This window comes from Myotis myotis, unplaced genomic scaffold (assembly GCF_014108235.1).
Source record: "Myotis myotis isolate mMyoMyo1 unplaced genomic scaffold, mMyoMyo1.p scaffold_m19_p_8, whole genome shotgun sequence".
In the NCBI taxonomy this organism is placed as follows: Eukaryota; Metazoa; Chordata; class Mammalia; order Chiroptera; family Vespertilionidae; genus Myotis; species Myotis myotis.
In genome coordinates, this window is record NW_023416390.1 from 10,317,393 (window position 1) to 10,339,259 (window position 21,867).

Below are 21,867 nucleotides of genomic sequence, written 5' to 3' on the forward strand. Positions count from 1 at the left end.
ACTGAGCCAACCCGGTTTTGGCAGCACTATTTTATTGATTTTTTACAGAGAGGAAGGGAGAGGGATAGAGAGTTAGAAACATCGATGAGAAAGAAGCATCGATCAGCTGCCTCCTGCACACACCCTACTGGGGATATGCCTGCAACCAAGGTACATGCCCTTGACTGGAATCGAACCTGGGACCCTTCAGTCCGCAGGCCGACGCTATATCCAGTGAGCCAAACCAGCTAGGGCAGGGAGGTTGTTCTTTAATATTTGCAGGCAATCTGGATATTGGCACTGGGAAGTGAGGGAAGAAATTTTACTGCTATTGGAAGCCAGACTTGTGTAAGAATTGGGGTATTTAAACCAGTCAAGGAGACTGCAAGTTATCAGAAAAGCAAATTATGAGAGGAGTTAGCTTGAAACGCAGGCAGATAGGGCAGGGATCCAGCGGGAAACAAAGGCAGGTAGAACGTAGACAGGGGCAGACACGGCAGTTTAAGCAAGCCTAATGACAGAAACCAGCCATGCTGAAAAATGAAATAAAATAAAATGTTTTTGGATACAGAGCGGGAGGCATGGGAAACCAAGGGAGGCCTGCAATAAACAAGGTGTCCCTACACATAGAAACAGCAAGTTCAGTTTCGTTGCTGGGCACAGTGAGGGAATCAATCAGGTGGTGACATAGATAGATGTGGAGCAGGCTTGTAACACATATATGCTAAGAAGCCAACCCATTCTTTGGGCCCCTCCCCGGTGGGGAGTCTGAATCTGCTTGTAATAAATTCTCCCCACTTTTGCTTAAATCTTCTGGTCCGCGTAGCTCATTCTTCAGCATCCCGAGACACGACCCCCGGAAAACACCTCGGCTCACCGTTCCGGTTATCAATTACACTAAGAAAAGAACAGAACATCTACATTCACACCCTAGAGTCATTGCAGTAAAAAAAGGGAGGGTGGGGGAGAGGCCCACATATATTTGAAACACATCTGTGCAAAACAATCCCTTTGGCCAGAAAGAACCATCAGGAGAGCTCGCAGATACTGTGACGACCATGCTGTCATTCTGAGGACTTCAAAGCAGGAGTACAGCCTAGCGGCTTGCATCTCTCAAATTACACATGCCCGCGGCAGACACCGAGACACACATGGAATATATCATATACGAGCCCTAGAAATAATAGTAAGCAAAGTTTTATTTCGACTCCGTGCAGTCTGCAGGCATAAAAACTCGTCGCCTGACAAAATCTCGCGACAATTCCGTGGTTTTCTCCCGCCTCCCCTACTCCCCGTGGCGGGAATATTGCGGAAGTGACGTCCCGCTACGCTTCTCCGCGTCACGTCACCCGCCGGAAGTGCGCTACTTCCCAGAATCCTCGGTGGAGGAGAAGCGCGTTCACGCGTGCTGCACGCAGTGCAGTGTGGAACATTTAGGCAACGTGGTCTGGTGCTTTGCAGGGCAGCGTGCCTGCTTGTGCTTGGCCGGCCGCGGCCTTGCGGGCTTGGGGGGCCGCACGTCGGGTCTTTTTTCTGTTGGGATAAGAGCTCGCGGCGGGTCGCGCGGCGCCCGGACCCGGCCTAACCATGCTGGTGCTGTTTGAAACGTCCGTCGGCTACGCCATCTTTAAGGTAGAGGGGAGAGTGAGCCGTTGGAGGGGGAAGGCGCGTGTTGGGCCGGCGGGGAAGAGGAAAGACTCCCGGAGAGGGTGACGCTGCTCAGGGTCGCAGGGTGCCTTGTATGCTCCCTGCTCTGAAAGGAAGGGCCAGGCTTTGGGCGCGGGAGGCGCGTGTTCCGGCGAGCACGTGGCCTCGCTCTGTGGGGCGCAGGGTTCTGGGTGAGGGTTTGGCCCGGTTGGAGAGAGGTGAACAGAAGCCATGTTAGAGTTTTAGAGGTTATGAAGGAGTTGGGGCTTTATCCCGAGTGTTTTTGAAGAATGGCTGAGAAGTTCCCACGAGAGGAATAGGTTCCCTGTGCTGTCTGGCCGGATTGCAGGGCTGCAGGCGAGGAGACCAGGGTGGTTTTGCATCAAAGCAGACAAGATAAAGATGCTTTGATTGAGGTTGATAGGAAGATGGTCTTCGGGAGAATTTTAAAGGTAGAACTGACGGGATTGGCTGATGGGTTGAACGGGGTTTTGGTGTCAGTAAGTGGGTGCGCGATGATAGGGAAGGGAAACAGGTGGCTGAGTTTTTAGTCGGGCGGGGGGGACTGAAGAGTTACGGGTTGGCTGCAGGAAGCTTGCGATGTCTATTATACGTGGAGATGCAACCGTCATTTCAAATTTGAAACCGACCTAGGGGAGAAATCTGGGTTGATGATGATCAAGTTGAGATTAGGGTGTTTTAGTAGGTAAAGTCTGAAGTTAAGGCTTCATCAGCATAGACATTATTGAGCAGTGGGGCGTTCGTATCCTGGGAGGCTATTGAAATGTTAGGAAGAACGAGGTAAATTGAGGCCACTCTCCTGAGCTCCACTGCCAGGAGCTTGTTCTATAGAGATGCAACGTGTGTGCATACAACAACGTTTTCTGAAGGATAAGGAAAGTTTAGCAATAGCCTAAATATTTATCAGTAAAAGCATAAATGGTGGTATATTCATACACAGCAATTCTAGGTTGTTAAAACCTAAGATTACACATCCATGGTATGCTAAGTGTGCGGTATGCACAAATAAAATGTCACCCAGTCAAAAAGTCTTAAAGAATATATCCCTAAATGTCAATAACTGATTCTTAGATTTAAAGTGCCCCCTTTTTTTTTTCTTTGCATTTAAAATTTTTCAATGTCAGGATGTGTCTTACAATTGATGGCATCTTAGTTTTAGAGAAATCCGTAATACTTCATGTTAAGATGATTAGCAGTGAATAACAAAATTTATTCTATAGAAAGTAGTTAATTGATCATATAGGATATGCATGGTTTATGTTGATAGATGCTACAAAATTGCCTTCAAGAAATCCTCTTAGTTTCACTTAAATCAAGAGTGAATACAAGTTATTTCTCTACACCCTGACCAGTACTCTGTGATAAGGTAACTGCTCAAGTACAAGATAGGGTAGGATCAATCTTAGGGTGCATTTCCCCCCTATTAATTTAACATCCTTGAAATTAGGATGTCTTACAGTTGACAGCAGGGCAGTTTAATTGGCAGTATAAAATAATGGCATATTAAAAGTATTCTAAAGAAAGTATGAATACGATAGGCTTTTTGAAGGGTTAAGGTGTCCTTAAAAATAGAAAGTTTTCAGCAAAGACATTCTCCTCCCCCAATCTGGATTCCATCCAGTTACTAAATGTGCTACTTGAGCTACTAATTTGAAAATTTTATACTGGGCAAGAAAACTGGTTCATTATTTCAGAGGAAAAAAATAACTTACACCATTCTCATTTTACATGTGCAGTTGTACTTGAAGTGTGTAGGTGTATATGGGTGCCTGAGCTGTGCTTTTATTTATTTATCTATCGTTAATCCTCACCCAAGGATATTTTTTCCATTGATTTTTTAGAGAGTGTGGAAGGGAGGGAGAGAGACAGAAGCAGTGATTGATATTGGGGGTGGGGGTGGTATGTGCCCCTTACTGGAATCTAACTCAGGACCCTTCAGTCTGAGGGCCGACGCTCTAACAACTGAGCAACTGGCTAGGGCTAAGCTGTGCTATTTTTAAGAATTATTTAAATATTTATTACAGGTTTTGAATGAGAAGAAACTTCAAGAGGTTGATAGTTTGTGGAAAGAATTTGAAACTCCTGAGAAAGCAAATAAAATGTAAGTCACCTTGAAAATAAGAACATAGCATTTCACATTTGTAGGGGTTCTTTTTACATACCCCTCCCTTCCGTTCACATAATTGTTATATTCATAACTTTTAAAATGTATTTCAGGAATGATACTGTTAGGAGCCTAATTATTAGATTTCCTTGTTTGGAGCATAAGCTATCTCTGCTAGTTTTTATTAGTTTCAGACTAGATTGGGCAGCAACACAAAAGCACTTTTTCGTAAGTTCTTTCAAAGCATGAACTGATTGTGAATTAAGTATAAATTTCTGTTAAAAGTAATATTTGTCAAAAAGCATGGATTTAACTTTTAGTTGCTCTAAGTTAGTGTTATTCCAGTGTTTTTTAACGTAATTTGAAGTTTATTCATTCTTTATGACTTCTACTTCCTAGCTCCCACTAGAGTAATAACTAGGTAGGACATCCTGAAAAGGTATACCTGAGTTGCCCAAGGTCTCTGGAGTAGAAAATAGAGTGTAATGTTGATGCCAGCTTAAGGAATGAGTGGTAAAGAGAGCTGGCTTTTCCTCAAGGTAGTCATGATGGCTTCCACCATCTGTGAATCAACTTTTGAAATAACCCATTTAGTGGATGTCCTAGGAAGGACCTGACTAATATCTTGATACATGTGGATTTAGGTTATGTCGTTTCATAATTCACCTGCTAGTGCTAATAAAAAACTCACAAGAATAGAAAACTATTAAAGCTTGCTAAAGATAAAGAGTGTTGAACCCAGAGAAATGTCATACTAAATAGTTCAGTGGTTCTCAACCTTCTAGCCCTTTACATACAGTTCCTCATGTTGTGACCCAACCATAAAATTATTTTCGTTGCTACTTCATAATTGTAATGTTGCTACTGTTATGAATCATAATGTAAATATCTGATATGCAGGATGGTCTTAGGCGACCCCTGTGAAAGGGTCGTTCGACCGCCAAAGGGGTCACGACCCACAGGTTGAGAACCGCTGAAATAGAGAAACAGATATGTAGTTCTATCATTTGTAGTGGCAAAACCCAAAATTTGAAATAATGCTCATTGGTACTGTAATTGTTGAATAAATTTTAGTATATCTATAGATCTCTTACAAATCTAGAGAGTGGCCCATGATATACTGAGAAAACCATGCTTCAAATTTTGTATAATGTGATCCCATTTTTGCCATGTTCTTGTGCATCTGTATATGCATTTATACAAATACAGAGAGGTATGAGCAAATGCCACTGCAGAAGGGTGCAAATAGGGGTGAGTGAGGTAGGACAAATGAAATTACTACTTTTTCCTTAAATCTTTGTATTGTTGGGTATGTATTTAAGGGGCCAAGAGGGTGTTTCTGACCAGGTAAGAAAAGCTTGTTTAAGATAATATTTTAGACACAATAGAAGACTAATTCATTCCCATTCATATTCTCTCCTTCTCTCTCCCTCTCCCTCTCCCTCTCCCTCTCCCTCTCTCCCTCTCTCCCTCTCTCCCTCTCTCCCTAAAATATATTTTTATTGATTTCAGAGAGGAAGGGCGAGGAGGAGAGAGATAGAAACATCAATTATGAGAATCATTTATTGGCAGCCTCCTGCATGCCCCCTACTGGGGATTGAGCCCACAACCCAGACATAGGCCTTTGACCGGAATTGAACCCGGGACCCTTCCGTCCCCAGACTGATGCTCTGTCCACTGAGCCAAACTGGCTAGGGCTAATTTTCTCTTTTTAAAGGGATATATGCTTTAATTGGCTGGGTTAACTTGATTCATTGTTGTCAATGATGTATTCTTGTTGGAACTGAATCTAAGTGATCTCACTCAAATATTCGTCACTACCACTGAGACAGCAATGGATTAAATGTATTTGTTTCCATATGAAATGATGTTACTCTGCACATAAGTGTGGGAGAAAGAAGGGAGTAAAATTAAAATAAGGTTGACAGGAATCAGGTCTGACAATAAGCTGTTGTTTAATGGTATTTTTACTGGAATGACAAATTAGTGTCATAAGATTCCTGGCTTAAAACGGACTCGCATGCCTTTTCTTAGGCATCTGAGTCTAGCTTTAAGCAACAGAGGTGATGTTGAAGCTTTAGTGTCTTTCCTGTGGTTTAGATGTGGTAGCCAACCTCTTTGCTGTTGATTCCTTCAAAGCCTACAACCTTCTCTATAATAGTCCAAACATTACTAGTCTAACATTTAGAGGAACTGGTCATTTTGTGAAGAATGTCTAACTTTGCACCCTGGTACCCTTTGACAGGAACGTTCTTTTTATCAGTGCATGCTTTGGAAACAGTCCAACACCCTTTCCTGAATATGTGGCTTTTACAGAAATCAGTGTGCCTGCATGACATTTTTTTCTTTCTTCTAGAGTTAAGCTAAAACATTTTGAGAAATTTCAGGATACAGCAGAAGCATTAGCAGGTAAAGTCAAAAGACTAGCTTTTTTGTTTTAATCTTGGCAATTTGTTATCCTTATTAAAAAATTGTTTGCTTCAGTTGCCTGAGTTAACCTTATTCAATGTTGTCAATGATGCATTCTTTTCAGAACTGAATTTAAGTGATCTAACAAATTCGTCACTACCACTGAGACAACATTGAGTTAGCTTTTTTCACCATAGGGCTGGTTTCCCCCCCATGTGATGAGAGCTGAGAAGTGGTTAAATTGATCTCCCTGTGGAAACCAACAGCATAATGCTAAAGCACAATTCAGTAAAAGCTGTTCTACAAGGGACCAAGGTAATGTGGTCAAGCACACAGCTCTGATCATTCTGCTACAATGGTAACGTTGAGAATAGCCAGCATTCCCAGTTGAAATAATAAAACAGCTCTCCAAGGATAACATTTTTAGTTTGAAAAAGCACAACATTATTAAAAGTTTTAGGAAAACTAATACCATTAGGTTTGTGTTTGTTTATTATGAAACTATAGAGAGGCATAAGAGCTGTTACTTAAGGAGGCATGATTTTTTATGCTTTAGAAGAATGGATGGCTCATCCTTTAATTAGTCGTTCTGATAGGACAACAGACATATGTTAATAGGGTTTATTGACGACTTCAGTAAGCAATTGGTTTTATACGTTGTTTTTTTAATATTAGGGGACACGAGACCAGATATAAAACCCTAAATTTTCAGTTGCTTACATTCTATATCAAATCAGCCACCTACTTGAAGTATAATTTGAAAATGAAGGGCCATAAGTAAGGACGTGCCTTAATGAATTTGATAGACCCAAATAATTTGTTTCATCAGCTACAGGAGAAAGATATAGTTCTCTTGTGAAACTTAGGAATCCAACTAAGTAAATATGCTGGATTATTAATGGGCCATCCTAATCTTGGCAGAGGGGTGAGCTGAAGGAAGACCCAACGATGGGCCAATTTTTTAATTTTTAAAAATGGTTCTAGGGCTGCTAAATTGGTAATAAAAGCCTTATAGCGCCATAAAGCACAACTATGATAATTTTTACCTGGGGAATTTTTTAAATACAGTTCTGTACATCATAGCTTTAAAATTAAATATGGGTAAATGCACTCGGATGCATTAGGCACATAGTAGAGTTGTAAAGAGCTGCAAGCCCTGATTCTGGGTGGCCTCTCTTGAACTTACTTTGTATATAACCTCTTTAATCTTTTTGGGACATTTCTGACCAATCCTTATTAAACTATTAAATGGATAGGTCCAACCTCTACCTAAACATGAAGCAAGTTTTTACTATAGCTAATATATTGATCACATAGAGTTTGTCAGATTTTGTATTCATCGTTCCAAAATCTTGAAACAAACCTGTGAAGTAGGTAATATCACTATTTTTCAGATGATAAAACTGAGGCTTCAGAAGAAGCACATTTCCCTACCAGGTTTTTGGTATTTCTTAAAATATTGTAAGATATTTAGTGAAAATTCCATACGAGGTGAGAACCCTCTGACCCTCCCCTTAATCTAAGTTCCATGAAGGCAGAGACTGTTGTTTGCTCTCAAGCCCCTAGATTCTAGCACATAAATATTTTGGGGTAAATGAATGAAAGTAGAAAGCTCTATCAGGAATCTGGTCACAGAAACCTCTACAATGCCTTTTCCCATCTGTTTTACCAGAAATTTTAACATTGCCTTATTACTAAGAACAGAGTTCTTCTGAGAATTAAACTTCCCACTGCCTGTTACAAGGCAGTTTTGATGTGACAACGAAAATTCAGTGGTTGCAGATGTCAGACTATGCGTTAACACTCCATATTGTAAGAAAGCATCTGATGAGGTGTAATGTCAATTTATATTGGTCCCAGACGTTCAGATATGACTTTTGCGTGAAAAGGTTTATTTTTACGCTTGGTCAAATTTTTAATATATAAGATAAGTCTTCCAAATAGTCACAGTAAAATATGGGCCAACCTACATTTGGACAAAGTGAGAACTACTAGGAGATACTAAACAGTGGCCAGTGGAGAAGATAAGTAGAGGGAAGACTCAGCAGCCCCTTTCCCTGTCACCATCTATATGTCATCTTTTTATTTTATTTTTAAAATATATCTTACTGATTTTTTTTACAGAGAGGAAGGGAGAGGGATAGAGAGTTAGAAACATTGATGAGAGAGAAACATCGATCAGCTGCCTCCTGCACACTCCCTACTGGGGATGTGCCCGCAACCAAGGTACATGCCCTTGACCGGAATCGAACCTGGGACCCTTGAGTCCGTAGGCCGACGCTCTATCCACTGAGCCAAACCGGTTAGTGCTATATGTCATCTTTTTAAAGTGCATATGAACAGTAATTAATGAACTTTTTTAAAAAATATATTTTATTGATATTTTTACAGAGAGGAATGGAGAGGGATAGAGAGTTAGAAACATCAATGAGAGAAACATCAATCAGCTGCCTCCTGCACGCCCCCACTGGGGCTGTGCCCGCAACCACGGTACATTCCCCCAACTGGAATCAAACCTGGGACCATTCAGTCCCCAGACCGACGCTCTATCCACTGAGCCAAACCGGTTAGGGCTAATGAACTTTTTTTATAAAGGGGGAGATCAATGTAAATGTTAGAATAGATCTAGAGTAGAGAGTTTTAAAGTTTATGTCCCCTAGCTTTTCCCCATTGACCCTTTCTAGTCTGCCCCCCCTAGAAGTTTTTAATTATGTAAGGAAAGAATTCAACTCTTACTAGAAAGGTAAATTATTAAGGATTCATTATTGTACAAAATGTAAAAGGTTAGATCCCCCCAAAATAGGTTGAACCTTAGCTTTTTAGGGTGTAGAGGGCTGTGTGGTAGCCAAATGTTTTTGTCTTCACCTTCAATATTCCCAGGTAACAAATGAAATTGATGTGTAATTCAAATGAATGGAGATATTGTCAGGAGGAAAGAGCAAGTATCTGGATGACTAAATGCTTGGCCTTAGAAATTATGACAAACTTCCTTCTTGCCAGGCATACTTTAGATTCAACTAAAACTCAGACAGATATCAAAAGAGGTGTTAGTTCATGTGGGTTCAGACTATCTAAGTGTAGGTCTAAGGAAGGTGAGGGTTATAAAAGTAACAGATTTAAAGCTTAACCGAAATGAAAGCCGTCCCAAAATTGAACAGGCTGCCTTTGTAATAACTTTTCCATCTTTGGAGGTTTATAAGCCTGATGACACCTCTGGATTGGGAATTAGCAAAGGTTAGGCCCCACTTCGATATGCTTACATAGCAGCAGAACCTTCTTCCGTTTAACTCCGGGTTCTGGAGCAGAAATGAGGGCGGCAAGATCAGATGATGTTGTGAAATGTGTAACTTGTAAAACATGTTTATCATTTCATTGTAGAAATCATGTTAAATTTAGCCCTTTTGAAAGAGAGTGTATATTTTGTTTTATTTTTTAAATTTAAATAAGATCTTAAGCTCTTACAGTTAAAAATTTGAGCATTAACTCTTGTTTTTCTTTTTCCTGAAAAGCATTCACAGCTCTGATGGAGGGCAAAATCAACAAGCAACTGAAAAAAGTTCTGAAGAAAATAGTAAAAGAAGCCCATGAACCCCTGGCTGTAGCTGATGCTAAACTAGGAGGGGTCATAAAGGTAAAGTTACGATTTTCTTTCGTGCTTCTAATCAGAACTCACCATACAGCATCTTGACTTCAAAGCTAGGACTTTGTAATGAGTTGTTCGTCATAAGTTCTCATACTTTATCTTTTTTCCCTAGGCTACATCATTGATTTCAATGTGACTATCAGAGCTAAGCATGTATGTTCATTGTAGGAAATTCAAATACACCAAAAAAAGATTTTTTTTTTTTAAAATAGCTTTAATCCTGCCACCTAGAGATCGTCTGTTAACCATTTGTGTATATTCTGCCATATTTTAGTTTAGGCACGTCGTGTGTCGTCCCCCCCCAACGTTAATGGAGTCATGGCATTGTTTTTTTTAGTGTATGTGTTTGTTAGAAAACTTTAGTAGGGGGTAGAGTTGCTAGAGGTTAAACATAAAGTGAGAATGGAAGGAAAGACTGAAAAAGTAGGCTCCCAAAAATGGAAAACAGAACCGTTTGAGAGCCAGTTGTGATAGTTTGATCTTTGGAATTATTTTATGTTGTAGATCTTCTAGGTAGGAAAGTTAGAAATTTTGAGTGTTTTTAAAGCCAGGATTATGAATTTAAGAAGTTTGTGTAAATAGGTTATTTCTAATACGATCAGGTCATGAAGTTTTCTGTGATGGTGTCAGTCTCTACCTTCATTCTTAGTTTACTTTTTTCTGTTAAAAACATTAACTTTTAGCTCTAGCTGGTTTGGCTATGTGGATAGAGCATTGGGCTGCGGACGGAAGGGTCCTGGGGTCGATTTCAGTCAAGGGCACATGCCCGGATTGCAGGCTCAATTCCTAGTTAGGGGGTGTGCAGAAGGCAGCCTATCAATGATTCTCTCTAGTCATTAATGTTTCTATCTCTCTCTTCTTCTCTGCAATCAATAAAAATTTATTTAATATAAATATTTTTAAAATAATTTAAAAAACATTAACTTTTAGCAAAAGTTTATAAACAGACACGCAGAACGGCAAATTGCTTAATGGTGGGGTTATGGGTAACTTTAATTTTTTCTTTTCAGTTTCTCCATTTAAAAAATTACACTGAATATTACTCATATGCATTCTAAGTACTTGTTTCTTAAACATGATGCAGTATATACAGTTTTGTATGTTTGTATTTGATGGACTAGAGCTGTAGATTTGTATGACCGAGTTAGCAAATACACTTAATATGACAAAATGAAGGTATGGAAAACAAAATTTACTATCCTGTGTGTAAGGGGTGTGTAAATACTTAAACTGTATTGTGAAGGTTTTTGTATGTGTGTACAGATACATATTAACATGTATATATTTGGAGATCAGACAAGTTCAGGGTGGTATGGCCCAAAATGCTGGTGTTGGTTAGCACATGTATATGTGTATTTGGCAGTACTTAAGGGATGCTAACATTTGTCTGTAGGAAAAAGGCTTAAGGCTCAAAATTTTGTTTTTTATTTATTTGTCCTAGAGTGCTATTGATTAAAATCTGTGTATGTTACCTTTATAATTTTTTTTAATTACTCTTATAATTTTTAAAAGAAGATAAATAATAATAAGTAAGGTAGTAAAAGATTCCTCACACCAATAAAACACACAGAAGTAGGTTAAACTGTATTTAACTTTTTATAATTTTTATTTATTTAATACAGATATTTCTTGTTATTACAGGAAAAGCTGAATCTCAGTTGCATCCATAGTCCTGTTGTTAATGAACTTATGAGAGGAATTCGTTCACAGATGGATGGATTAATACCTGGGGTAGAGCCACGTGAAATGGCGGCTATGTGTCTTGGGTTGGCCCACAGGTGAGATTTACTGGAAAACAAAGTTGGCTTTTACTTAATAAACAATTATATAGTACTGTTCTAAGCACATTCTACGATTCTCATAACAATCAGTAGTAGATCCCAAAGTCAATACTGGCTGTTATCTTGATTTGAACCCAGACATTCTGGCTTTATTGCCTGAACTCTAAACCTCACTGTAGGCCTTTACCTCTCTGGTGTTGGACTCTACAACTCTTGGGCTCCCCCCCACCCCCCTTCTTATCTCTGCTGAATCATATGCTACTCCTCCATCTATTTACCATCTCCCAAACTTTCCTCATCTGCTATGGTCTCTCTTTTTTGTGTGTTAATCTCTTGCTTCTTTTACTCTGTTTTTGATTTTACTTATTGTAGAGGAGACAGATAGAGAGATAGGAACATCGGTGAGAGACAATCATTGATCAGCTGCCTCCTGCACGCCCCACACTGGGGATCGAGCCAGCAATCCGGGCATGTGCCCTGACCGGGAATCAAACCATAACCTCCTGGTTCATAGGTCGATGTTCAACCACTGAGCCATGCCGGCCAGGTGACCTATCATATTTAACTAGAGTCCATTAGAACAGGAATTTATGCTATGCTGCAGTAATGTGTTCCTGAAAAGCTTGGCATTCTGTGAAGTTGAATTAAAATAACAGGGTTTGTGAAGAAAAATAAGATTAAGGTCAGACTACTCAAAACTTAGACAACCTTGTGAACAGAGCACTGTCAAAAACAATAGCCCTGAAAATATTAACAGTAAAACTGACATTAAATTTATACTAAAAGAATAATATAGCACACAAAAGTCTATACCTTTGCCCTAGCCGGTTTGGCTCACTGGATAGAGCTTCGGTCTGGGGACTGAAGAGTCCCGGGTTCGATTCCGTTTAAGGGCATGTACCTTGGTTGCGGGCACGTCCCCAGTGGGGGGGGTGCAGGAGGCAGCTGATTGATGCTTCTCTCTCATCGATGTTTCTAACTCTATCCCTCTCCCTTCCTCTCTTTAAAAAGTCAATAAAATATATTTTAAAAAAAAAAGTCTATACCTTTGAACAAAAAATATTGAGCATAGATTGATGGAGGGTTAAAGCTCTGCTGACTTACAAGTAAAATGCACAAAAGTCAGAAAGAACATGGTAATAAACAATTCTAGGAGAGAACAAATAGCTACACTGGGTCGAGTCAAGCTTGTCATTAAATTGGCATTGTGTGCAACAATGGTTCTCAATCACATATCCCTTAGAGCAGTGGTCGCCAACCTTTCAGACCTCGCGGACCACCTGTTGGTGATCACTGCCTTAGAGGACATTGGGCAATGTGTAGAGACATACTTGGTTGTTACAACTTCAGGTGGGGTCTGCTATTAATATATAACAGGTAGCCGGGGGTGGGGGTGGGGAGGCCGCAGTTTGCACAATAGAGCATCAGTCTGCGCACCAGAGGGTCTTGCATTTGATTCCTAGTCAAGAGCATATACTTGGGTTGCATGTTCAATCTCCAGCGGGGAGACAGGAGGGGCAAACAATTGATGTGTCTCACATCAGTGTTTCTCTTTGACCCTTCCTCCCTTCTCCCCTCCCTTCCACTCTCTGAAGAATCAATGGAGAGAATATCCTCACTCCTCAGGTGAGGATTGTTAAAAATAACAATACGATATAATGGGTAGAGTCCAGGGGTATTGCTAAACATCCTACAATGAACAGAATAGCTCCCCTACCACAAAGACTATCGGGCCCATGAGATTAATAGTGCCAAGATTAAGAAATCTTTCTATACAGTACTAGAGGCCTAGTGCATGAAATTTGTGCACTGGTAGGGTCCCTAGCGGCTTCTCTTCCTTCCCCTGGCCGCGCACCCCCTCCCCCCAGTCGAACTGCCAGTCGGGGACAATTTGGATACTACGCTTTTATTATATAGGATTATTCCTCCATAGCTTTCTGTTATCAGGTGTTACCATGCTGCATTTTTTCCCCTTGCCTGCTGTTAAAAGACGTTAATGTGCTATAAAAAGCCCTAACTGGTTTTGCTCAGTGGATAGAGCATTGGGCTGCGGACTGAAGAGTCCCAGGTTCGGTTCCAGTCAAGGGCATGTACCTTGGTTGCAGGCACATCTCCAGTGTGCAGGAGGCAGCTGATCGATGTTTCTCTCTCATTGATGTTTCTAACTCTCTATCCCTCTCCATTTCTCTCTGTAAAAAATCAATAATAAAATATATTTTTAAGAAAATGCTGTAAAAATAATCTGAATCAATATGACCTGTACCATACAGAATTATTCTAGTTGTCATTCGTAAATGAATGTTACAGACCTATAGGTTATAGCAGGACAGATGTATTATTTTCTTCTTAAATGTGTATTTTCTGGTCTTGGAACTGATTTTCCCATGTAGAAAAAGTAAAACTAAAACTATCTCTGAGGGAGGGATTTGGATTTTACAACTTTTTAAAATGTTAATTAAATGCTTTTTATAAATGCTGTCTTAGTAATTTATCTTCCTTCTCCCCAGCTTGTCCCGGTATAGATTGAAATTTAGTGCTGATAAAGTGGACACAATGATTGTCCAGGCAATTTGTAAGTATAGTAAATGTGAGGTCTACTCTGTTCTGCATGGGTTTTTTCCTACTATTAAAACTGTACCTTTTATAATTCTGTTGAGAAAGAGAGAGTAACTGGAATTCTTTCTTTTAAATATGTTTTTTTTTTAAATTGATTTTAGAGGGGAGAGGAGAGAAAAAAACATTGATCGGCTGCTTCCCACATGTACCCCGATCAGGGATTGAGCTCACAACCTGGACGTGTGCCCTGACTGGGAATCAAACCAGTGACCTCTTGGGGCTGGGGCGGACACTCAATCAACTAAGTCCCACTGGCCAGGGCATAACTTACTAAGAAATTGGAGTCCCAGCTGGTTTGGCTCAGTGGATAGAGCATCGACCTGCGGACTGAAGGGTCCCCGGTTCGATTCTGGTCAAGGGCACATGCCAGGGTTGTGGGCTCGATCCCCAGTGAAGGGCGTGCAGGAGGCAACCAATCAATGATTCTCTCTCATCATTGATGTTTCCGCCTCTCTCACCCTCTCCCTTCCTCTCTGAAATCAATAGCAATATATTTTTTAAAAATTGGAAAATGCAGAATAGGAAAAGGAAAAACTACTCATAATTTAGACTAGTTGGAAATATGTGAAGGACGTTATTAGTGTAAACCAATTCATTTGTCTTCCATGAAAAATGCTAAAACTATATGGGAACTGTATTGTGCTATGTTTTGCTATTTTCACTTGATTTTATAATAGGTCATTCCACATTAACACATTTCGTACCGCTCAGGAGTTTTCTCGTGTTTTGTGTGCCATCTGTTAAGGACCGCTCACAAGTCTTCTCGTTTTTCACGCCCATGGAAAAAGGAGCAAATCTAGATACTTATGTAAATTTTATTTGGCCCCTCTTCATAGAGGAAAATGTTTTACGCAGTACCATACGTTAAAGTACTAGGAACTTTAATTGTTTAATTGTTTTTGTAAATAAAAATGTTATAATTATTGAAAAACAACACCTAAAGTGCATTATGATGATTTAAATAACGTGCAGTTTGCCCAAAAACGCGCGGTCCCTGGTGTATGTCTTAGAGATTTCTATGCAGTACGTAATGTGTTAGTGATTTTTTGAAATACCAGTTTTAATTTTTCAATTTTAAAAAGTCCTTTAAGCAGCAATTGCATTTCTGGGTATATACCCAAAAGAATTTGAAGCAGGTACTCAAACAGATACTTATACACCCCTGTTTATACAGCATTATTTACAATAGCCAAAAGATAGGAATAAGCCATATGCCCGTTAACACATCTGTTATGTTAACAAACATAATGGTATATACACACCATGAAATAAGCATCCTTAAAAAGGAATGAAATTCTAGTACATGCTATCTACAACAGATGAATTTTGAAAACATGCTAAGTGAAATAAGCCACACAAAAAAAACCCCTTGTGTGGTTCCTAGAATAGGCAAATACATAGACAGTAGAACAGATTACCAGGGCCTGGGGGAAGGTGAGGGTGGAGAGTTCATTAATAGGTACAGAGATTTAGTTTGGGATGGTGAAAGAGTTCTCTAGTGGTTGCACAACATTGTGAATGTACTTGATGCCACTGAAATGTACATTTGAAAATGGTTAAGTGATAAATTTTATGTGTATTTAGCACAATTTTTAAAATCCTTTTAAATTCCTATTTCCTTTTGTTTTTTATTTTAATCTGCTGCAGCCTTGTTGGATGATCTGGATAAAGAACTAAACAACTACATTATGCGGTGTAGAGAATGGTATGGCTGGCATTTCCCTGAATTAGGAAAAATTATTTCGGATAATTTGACATACTGCAAGTGTTTGCAGAAAGTTGGTGAGTTAACTTTATGCTTTAAGGCATTGAAAAAGATGAGTTACAATTTTTTTTCTTAACAAGCTTCCCAGAGTTTTTTACAACTAAAATTATGTTTTAGGCATGTAGCCATATTAATATCTGTTAGATTTCAAAAACAAATTTAATATATTTTATTGATTTTTTTACAGAGAGGAAGGGAGGGGGATAGAGAGTTAGAAACATCGATGAGAGAGAAACATCGATCAGCTGCCTCCTGCACACCCCCTACTGGGGATGTGCCAGCAACCAAGGTACATGCCCTTGACCGGAATCGAACCTGGGACCCTTGAGTCCACAGGCCAATGCTCCATCCCTGAGCCAAACCGGTTAGGGCTTAACTTTTATTTTTAAGGCCTGTGCAACAACGTGGATCTCTAATTTTTCTTTAAATGGCTTCTTCTGGTGAATATGTCTCATAATGAATTTGCCATTAATAGGGGCAACTATAGACTGGTGATATCCATAATTAATATTAAACACGATATTGCTATCTGTATTGTTAGTGTTATAGTCTGTATCATTTATATCAATAATATAGTAATGTTAGTAGAAGATGCTGAACTTTAATAAATGAGTTACTTGGCTCATTATATTGCCATTATATTGTATTTGTTTGTTTCTTGAGGGAGGTGATGGGGAGAGATTTTACTCTCTATAATTAAACCTTTACATAAGGAAAATTACTAGGCCAAATTTGTTTGCTTTTTGTTTTTGTTTAGGCACCTTTTGCATTGGCTTATCTCTACCCTTTTTTGGACTGTTTGGTGGTTTTTGTATAATTTATTCAAAAGTGATTCTCCCTCATCCCCTGCAAACATTCCATAGGTGATAGAAAGAATTATGCTTCGGCCCAACTTTCTGAATTACTGCCAGAGGAAGTTGAAGCAGAAGTGAAAGCAGCTGCAGAGATATCTATGGGAACAGAGGTTTCAGAAGAAGATATTTGCAACATTCTGCATCTCTGCACTCAGGTAAACTGCACATAGAGAAACTAGTTGTGGTGATACCAGCACTGTAATAATAATTTTCTGATGGCAATGATGATTTTTAAACTTATTGTTCACCTGATAAATAAATATGAGGGTGTTCAGTCACTACCTCATCTGATGCCATCTTGATTTATATACTTGAAGGGGGAAATATATACTAAAATGAAATTTAAGAGTACTGTCCTGGCCATTGTGGCTCAGTTGGTTGGAGTGTTGTCCCGTACACTTAAAGGTTGCGGGTTCGATTTCCAGCTGCAGTCTCGGATGTGTGCTGAGGGCAACCGATTGATGTTTCTCTCTCACATGGGTGTTTCCCTCGCTTTCCCTTCCCTTCTCTCTAAAAATCAATGAACATGTCCCCAGGTGAGGATTTTTTTTTTTAAGTACTAATTTATTTGTGTTTTTGCATTGTCAGAATAATGATTATTAATTCATTAAGAAGGCAGAGAAGGATAGCTTGAGTTACTTTAACGTTTATGTCTATAGCCTGTAGTGATATTTTCCCCTTTCCTTTGGAAATAGCTGTACAAGAATCAGAGGGTGACACAAATGTCTAATCCTTGGAGGTTTTTAAAAATAATAGTAATATTGGCTAACAGTTTATTTATTTCATTTTATTTACATATATTGTTTTATTTATTTTTTTAAATATATATATATATATATTTTAATATTTTATTGATTTTTTACAGAGAGGAAGGGAGAGGGATAGTTAGAAACATTGATGAGAGAGAAACATCAATCAGCTGCCTCCTGAACACTCCCCACTGGGGATGTGCCCGCAACCAAGGCACATGCCCTTGACCGGAATCGAACCTGGGACCCTTCAGTTCGCAGGCCGATGCTCTATCCACCGAGCCAAAGCGGTCAGGGCTTTTTAAATATATTTTATTGATTTTCTTACAGAGAGGAAGGGAGAGGGATAGAGAGTTAGAAACATCAATGAGAGAGAAACATCCATCAGCTGCCTCCTGCACACCCCCCACCGGGGATATGCCCGCAACCAAGGTACATGCCCTTGACCGGAATCAAACCTGGGACCCTTCAGTCCCTAGGCCGACGCTCTATCCACTGAGCCAAACCGGTCAGGGCCATATATATTTTATTATTGAATTTCAGAGAGGAAGGATGAGGGGAGAGATAGAAACATCAGTGATAAGAGAGAATCATTGATCAGCTGCCTCCTGCATGCCCTCTACTGGGGATGGAGCCCGCCAATTGGGCATGTGCACTTGACCAGAATCAAATCCGGGACACTCAGTCTGCAGACCGACGCTCTATCCACTGAGCCACACCAGCTAGAGCTTGGCTAGCATTTTCAGTTTATTAAGTTGTTTACATAAGTTATTTAATAAAAATCTTCACAGCAGCCCTTTTATAGGAAACAGGTATGCAATGACTAGTTCTATGATAGATACAGGACTCTGAGGTTTTAGACATGTAAATTTTAAATTGTACTCTTAGTCATTTACGAGTTAATCATTTTGTTCCTTATACTAGGTGATTGAAATCTCAGAATATAGAACACAGCTCTATGAATACCTACAAAATCGAATGATGGCCATTGCACCCAATGTCACAGTCATGGTTGGAGAATTAGTTGGAGCACGGCTCATTGCTCATGCAGGTGATGATTTTAATGTAATTTGTAATATGGGTATTGAGTATTTTTCTAGCAAGGGTTTTTTTTTTAATCTTTAAACTACAGTTATTAAAGAAATTAAATAATAAATAGAGGTAGGTAATATGTGGGTGAGGGCTAAGGACCAGTGTTCGATGATGATTTTTACTTGTATGCCTGATTTCCTTTGGGATAATGAAGGCATCTTTAGTCACTACCTCTTCTGAGACACTTGTCCATTGTCAGAAGTTTTGCTGTTAATTAGAATAATCAGATGAATACAGGAGGATGCAATCAGTTAACATTTTATAATAATAAAAAGTCATCAACTATGGTTACCAGGGGGGGCTCGTAAGCTGGGTGAAAAATATGAAAGAATTAAGAGGTACAAATTGGTAGTTACAAGGTAGTCCCAAGGAAGTAAAAGTAGAGCATAGGGAATGTAGTCAGTAATCCTATCTAATAATAGATAAACATGGTAATTCCTCATACCTTCGCTACCCCTCCCATTGGCTAATCAGAGTGATATGCAAATTAGCCACCAACAAATATGGCGGTTAATTTGCATACCGCAGGCAGATCCAGGCGGGGTGGCGGCAGCGAAGCAATTCTTAGTCTCTTAGTCGCCACCCGCCCCAGTGCGGGATCTGGGCCTGCCGTGTGCGGGGCGGGCCGCAGCAATCCCGAGCCTCTGCCTGCCCCAGCATGGGATCCAGGCCTGTCATGTGTTGCCCAGGGTGGTTGGCAGCGCGATCCTGGGCCTGCCTTGTGTGGGGCAGGGTGAGCGGGGCGGGCGGCAGCACCATCTGACTGGCCGCCCAACCCAGTGCGGGATCCGGGCCTGCCATCTGCGACCGGGGGTTATCTCCCGAGGGGTTCCAGACTGTGAGAGGGCACAGGTTGGGCTGAGGGACACCCCCCCTGCCAGTGCACAAATTATTGTGCACTGGGCCTCTAGTACATAATAACTATGTATGGTGCCAGGTTGGTACTTAAATGTCCGGTGAACATTTTGTAAAGTATGTGATTGTCTAACCATTTGTGTAATGTATGTGATTGTTGTACATCCGAAAGTAATACAAAATAACACTGAAGGTCAACTTTAATTGGAAAATAAAATTACCAGCCACCCTGGCTCAATTGGTTTAACATCAATAGTCCTGTACACGAAGGGCTCCCAGTAAGACTCCCTGTCAGGGTATATACCTGGGTATCGGGTTGAATCCCTGGTTGGGGCACATTCAGAAGGCAATCAATTGATGTTTATCATTCTCTCCCTCCTCCTAAGCATGTTCTCAGGTAAGGATTATAGAAAGAAAATTTGAAAACTGATTGGATCAAAATTTGAATACTTTTGAGAAATCACAGCAGGTGATGATGCTTACAGTCCTGCCCTACTGTATGAAAGGGATACAGTCTGAGAAACTGGTCATTGTTAGGCCATTTCAACATTGTACGAACATCATAGAGTGCACTTACACAGACCTAGATTGTGTAGCCTCCTACACTATATGGTGTACTGCTGCCATATATGTGGTCTATTGTTGACGGAAATGTCAGACTATATAAACCTTGATCAAGAATGTGTTTCACAATTGAATATGCTGTTGTATATTTTAATATATTTGACATGCAAAAACATTTTTAATAAGGAACTTAAAATAAAACTCACTGTATATGGTGGTATCGTAAAGATGGGTGCTTCAAAAGCTATGTAAATGAATACTTTTAAATATAGTAAGGTATTGGTTCATTATTTTATATTATTGGAGATGTAATAATCCATCACAGATCTTAATTTGTCACCTACAGCAAAGTGTTTAAACTAGAATAGATACTTCATTGGTTAAATATGTCATCAAATATCCCCAGTTATAAGGATAGAATCATTTGGGATGATTTTGTTGTCTTCACCCAAAATTTCATAGGTTTATCTAAATTTTAGCAGATCTAACAAAGCAGCAACTTTTCATACCCAATTTGTGTACTTACAAACATATCTCCTCATCCATATCTTAACCAGTGGTAAATAAGTGTTTGGAGTTTATCACATGGTTCTATAAGGTGTCCTAATAAGTTTCCATTTACTTTTATGGGATTGTTGTGTGTTTTTTTCATATCTGAGGTATATTTGATATCCAAAATCTCAAAAAACAGAGACTAGATTGAGGATTGTCTGTAAATAAGTATGTTTATATTTATACTAGAGGCCTGGTGCACAAAAATCATGCACTCAGGGGGGTTGTCCCTCAGCTGAGATTGCTAGAGGGTGCAGGCCAGGCCGAGGGACCCCACTGGGGCACGATCAAGGCCTTGGAGGGACTGTGGGAGAACTCCAGGGTGTGTCCGGCCCATTTCGCTCAGCTCAGTTCCTATTGCCCGGACCCCAGCAGCCAAGCTCACCTACCGGTTAGAGTAGCTGCCCCCTGGTGGTGAGTCATAGTGAGCCGTTGAGGGGCCTTAGCGTATCATTAGCATATTATGCTTTGGTTAATTGAACGACCAGACACTTAGCATATTAGGCTTTTATTATATAGGATCTTGTGGTATGCTAATGGAATGCAAAATAATAAAACCCTTTCTCAGGCAAATATGTAAAATTGAACAAGCTCAATCTTCAGTTTGTCACAGACATTCACCATATACTTTTGCTTGTGATGCTAATGGAAGAATCACAAATGCTGAGGCATCAGGATTTTTAGGAAATTCTAGACTTAGAAAATTTTTGTATTACATCAGATTTTTATTCTGGTGGCTGTAATACCAGACTGTAGGTTCTGTGTTTAAGGCATGGGACTTTGAAATAATTAAAAAGTGATTGTAGCTACTTCTTTTCTCTTGAAGGTTCTCTTTTGAATTTGGCCAAACATGCAGCTTCCACAGTTCAGATTCTTGGAGCAGAAAAAGCACTCTTCAGAGCTCTAAAGTCTAGACGGGATACCCCTAAGTATGGTCTCATTTATCACGCTTCGCTCGTAGGCCAGACAAGTCCCAAACACAAGGGAAAGGTGAGTTAGCGTTTTCCTGGGGTAGACTTTCTCTTTTTTTTCTCCAAACAACTCATTTTTCCTCATACTCTTTAGTATGCAATAAATCTTTCTATTCTCATTAAATAGAGAATGGTGAATTCTTTAAATTTAAAAAATGCACTCTGGCCCTGACTGGTTTGGCTCAATGGATAGAGCATCGGCCTGGGGACTCAAGGGTCCCAGGTTCGGTTCCGGGCAAGGGCATGTGCCTTGGTTGCAGGCACA

The 21,867-nt window shown here is 39.9% G+C and overlaps 1 protein-coding gene and 4 non-coding genes across 9 annotated transcripts in view; all 5 read left to right on the forward strand.

Moving 5' to 3' along the window:
• The first annotated feature begins 1,357 nt into the window (after positions 1-1,357).
• NOP58 (NOP58 ribonucleoprotein) overlaps positions 1,358-21,867 on the forward strand; it is a 28,383-nt gene continuing 7,873 nt past the window's right edge. The window contains exons 1-10 of one of the 5 annotated variants that reach the window (XM_036319561.1): positions 1,358-1,611; positions 3,672-3,748; positions 6,108-6,160; positions 9,670-9,791; positions 11,445-11,581; positions 14,092-14,156; positions 15,848-15,982; positions 16,829-16,974; positions 18,493-18,619; positions 21,458-21,621. In XM_036319561.1, the coding sequence (XP_036175454.1) occupies positions 1,567-1,611; positions 3,672-3,748; positions 6,108-6,160; positions 9,670-9,791; positions 11,445-11,581; positions 14,092-14,156; positions 15,848-15,982; positions 16,829-16,974; positions 18,493-18,619; positions 21,458-21,621 (1,071 nt within the window). In that variant the 5' untranslated portion in view covers positions 1,358-1,566. Of the gene's footprint in view, positions 1,612-3,671; positions 3,749-6,107; positions 6,161-6,284; positions 6,476-9,669; positions 9,792-11,444; positions 11,582-14,091; positions 14,157-15,847; positions 15,983-16,828; positions 16,975-18,492; positions 18,620-21,457; positions 21,622-21,867 lie in introns of those variants that run through there. The other 4 variants (XM_036319563.1, XM_036319564.1, XM_036319562.1 and 1 more) reach the window with 4 other exon arrangements.
• Positions 5,502-5,590, forward strand: LOC118662344. The gene has a single exon (XR_004969724.1). It is a non-coding gene; the product is annotated as a small nucleolar RNA SNORD70 (small nucleolar RNA).
• Positions 6,254-6,338, forward strand: LOC118662345. Its single transcript, XR_004969725.1, has one exon. It is a non-coding gene; the product is annotated as a small nucleolar RNA SNORD70 (small nucleolar RNA).
• On the forward strand, positions 17,033-17,118 carry LOC118662352. The gene has a single exon (XR_004969731.1). It is a non-coding gene; the product is annotated as a small nucleolar RNA SNORD11B (small nucleolar RNA).
• On the forward strand, positions 18,762-18,845 carry LOC118662351. Its single transcript, XR_004969730.1, has one exon. It is a non-coding gene; the product is annotated as a small nucleolar RNA SNORD11 (small nucleolar RNA).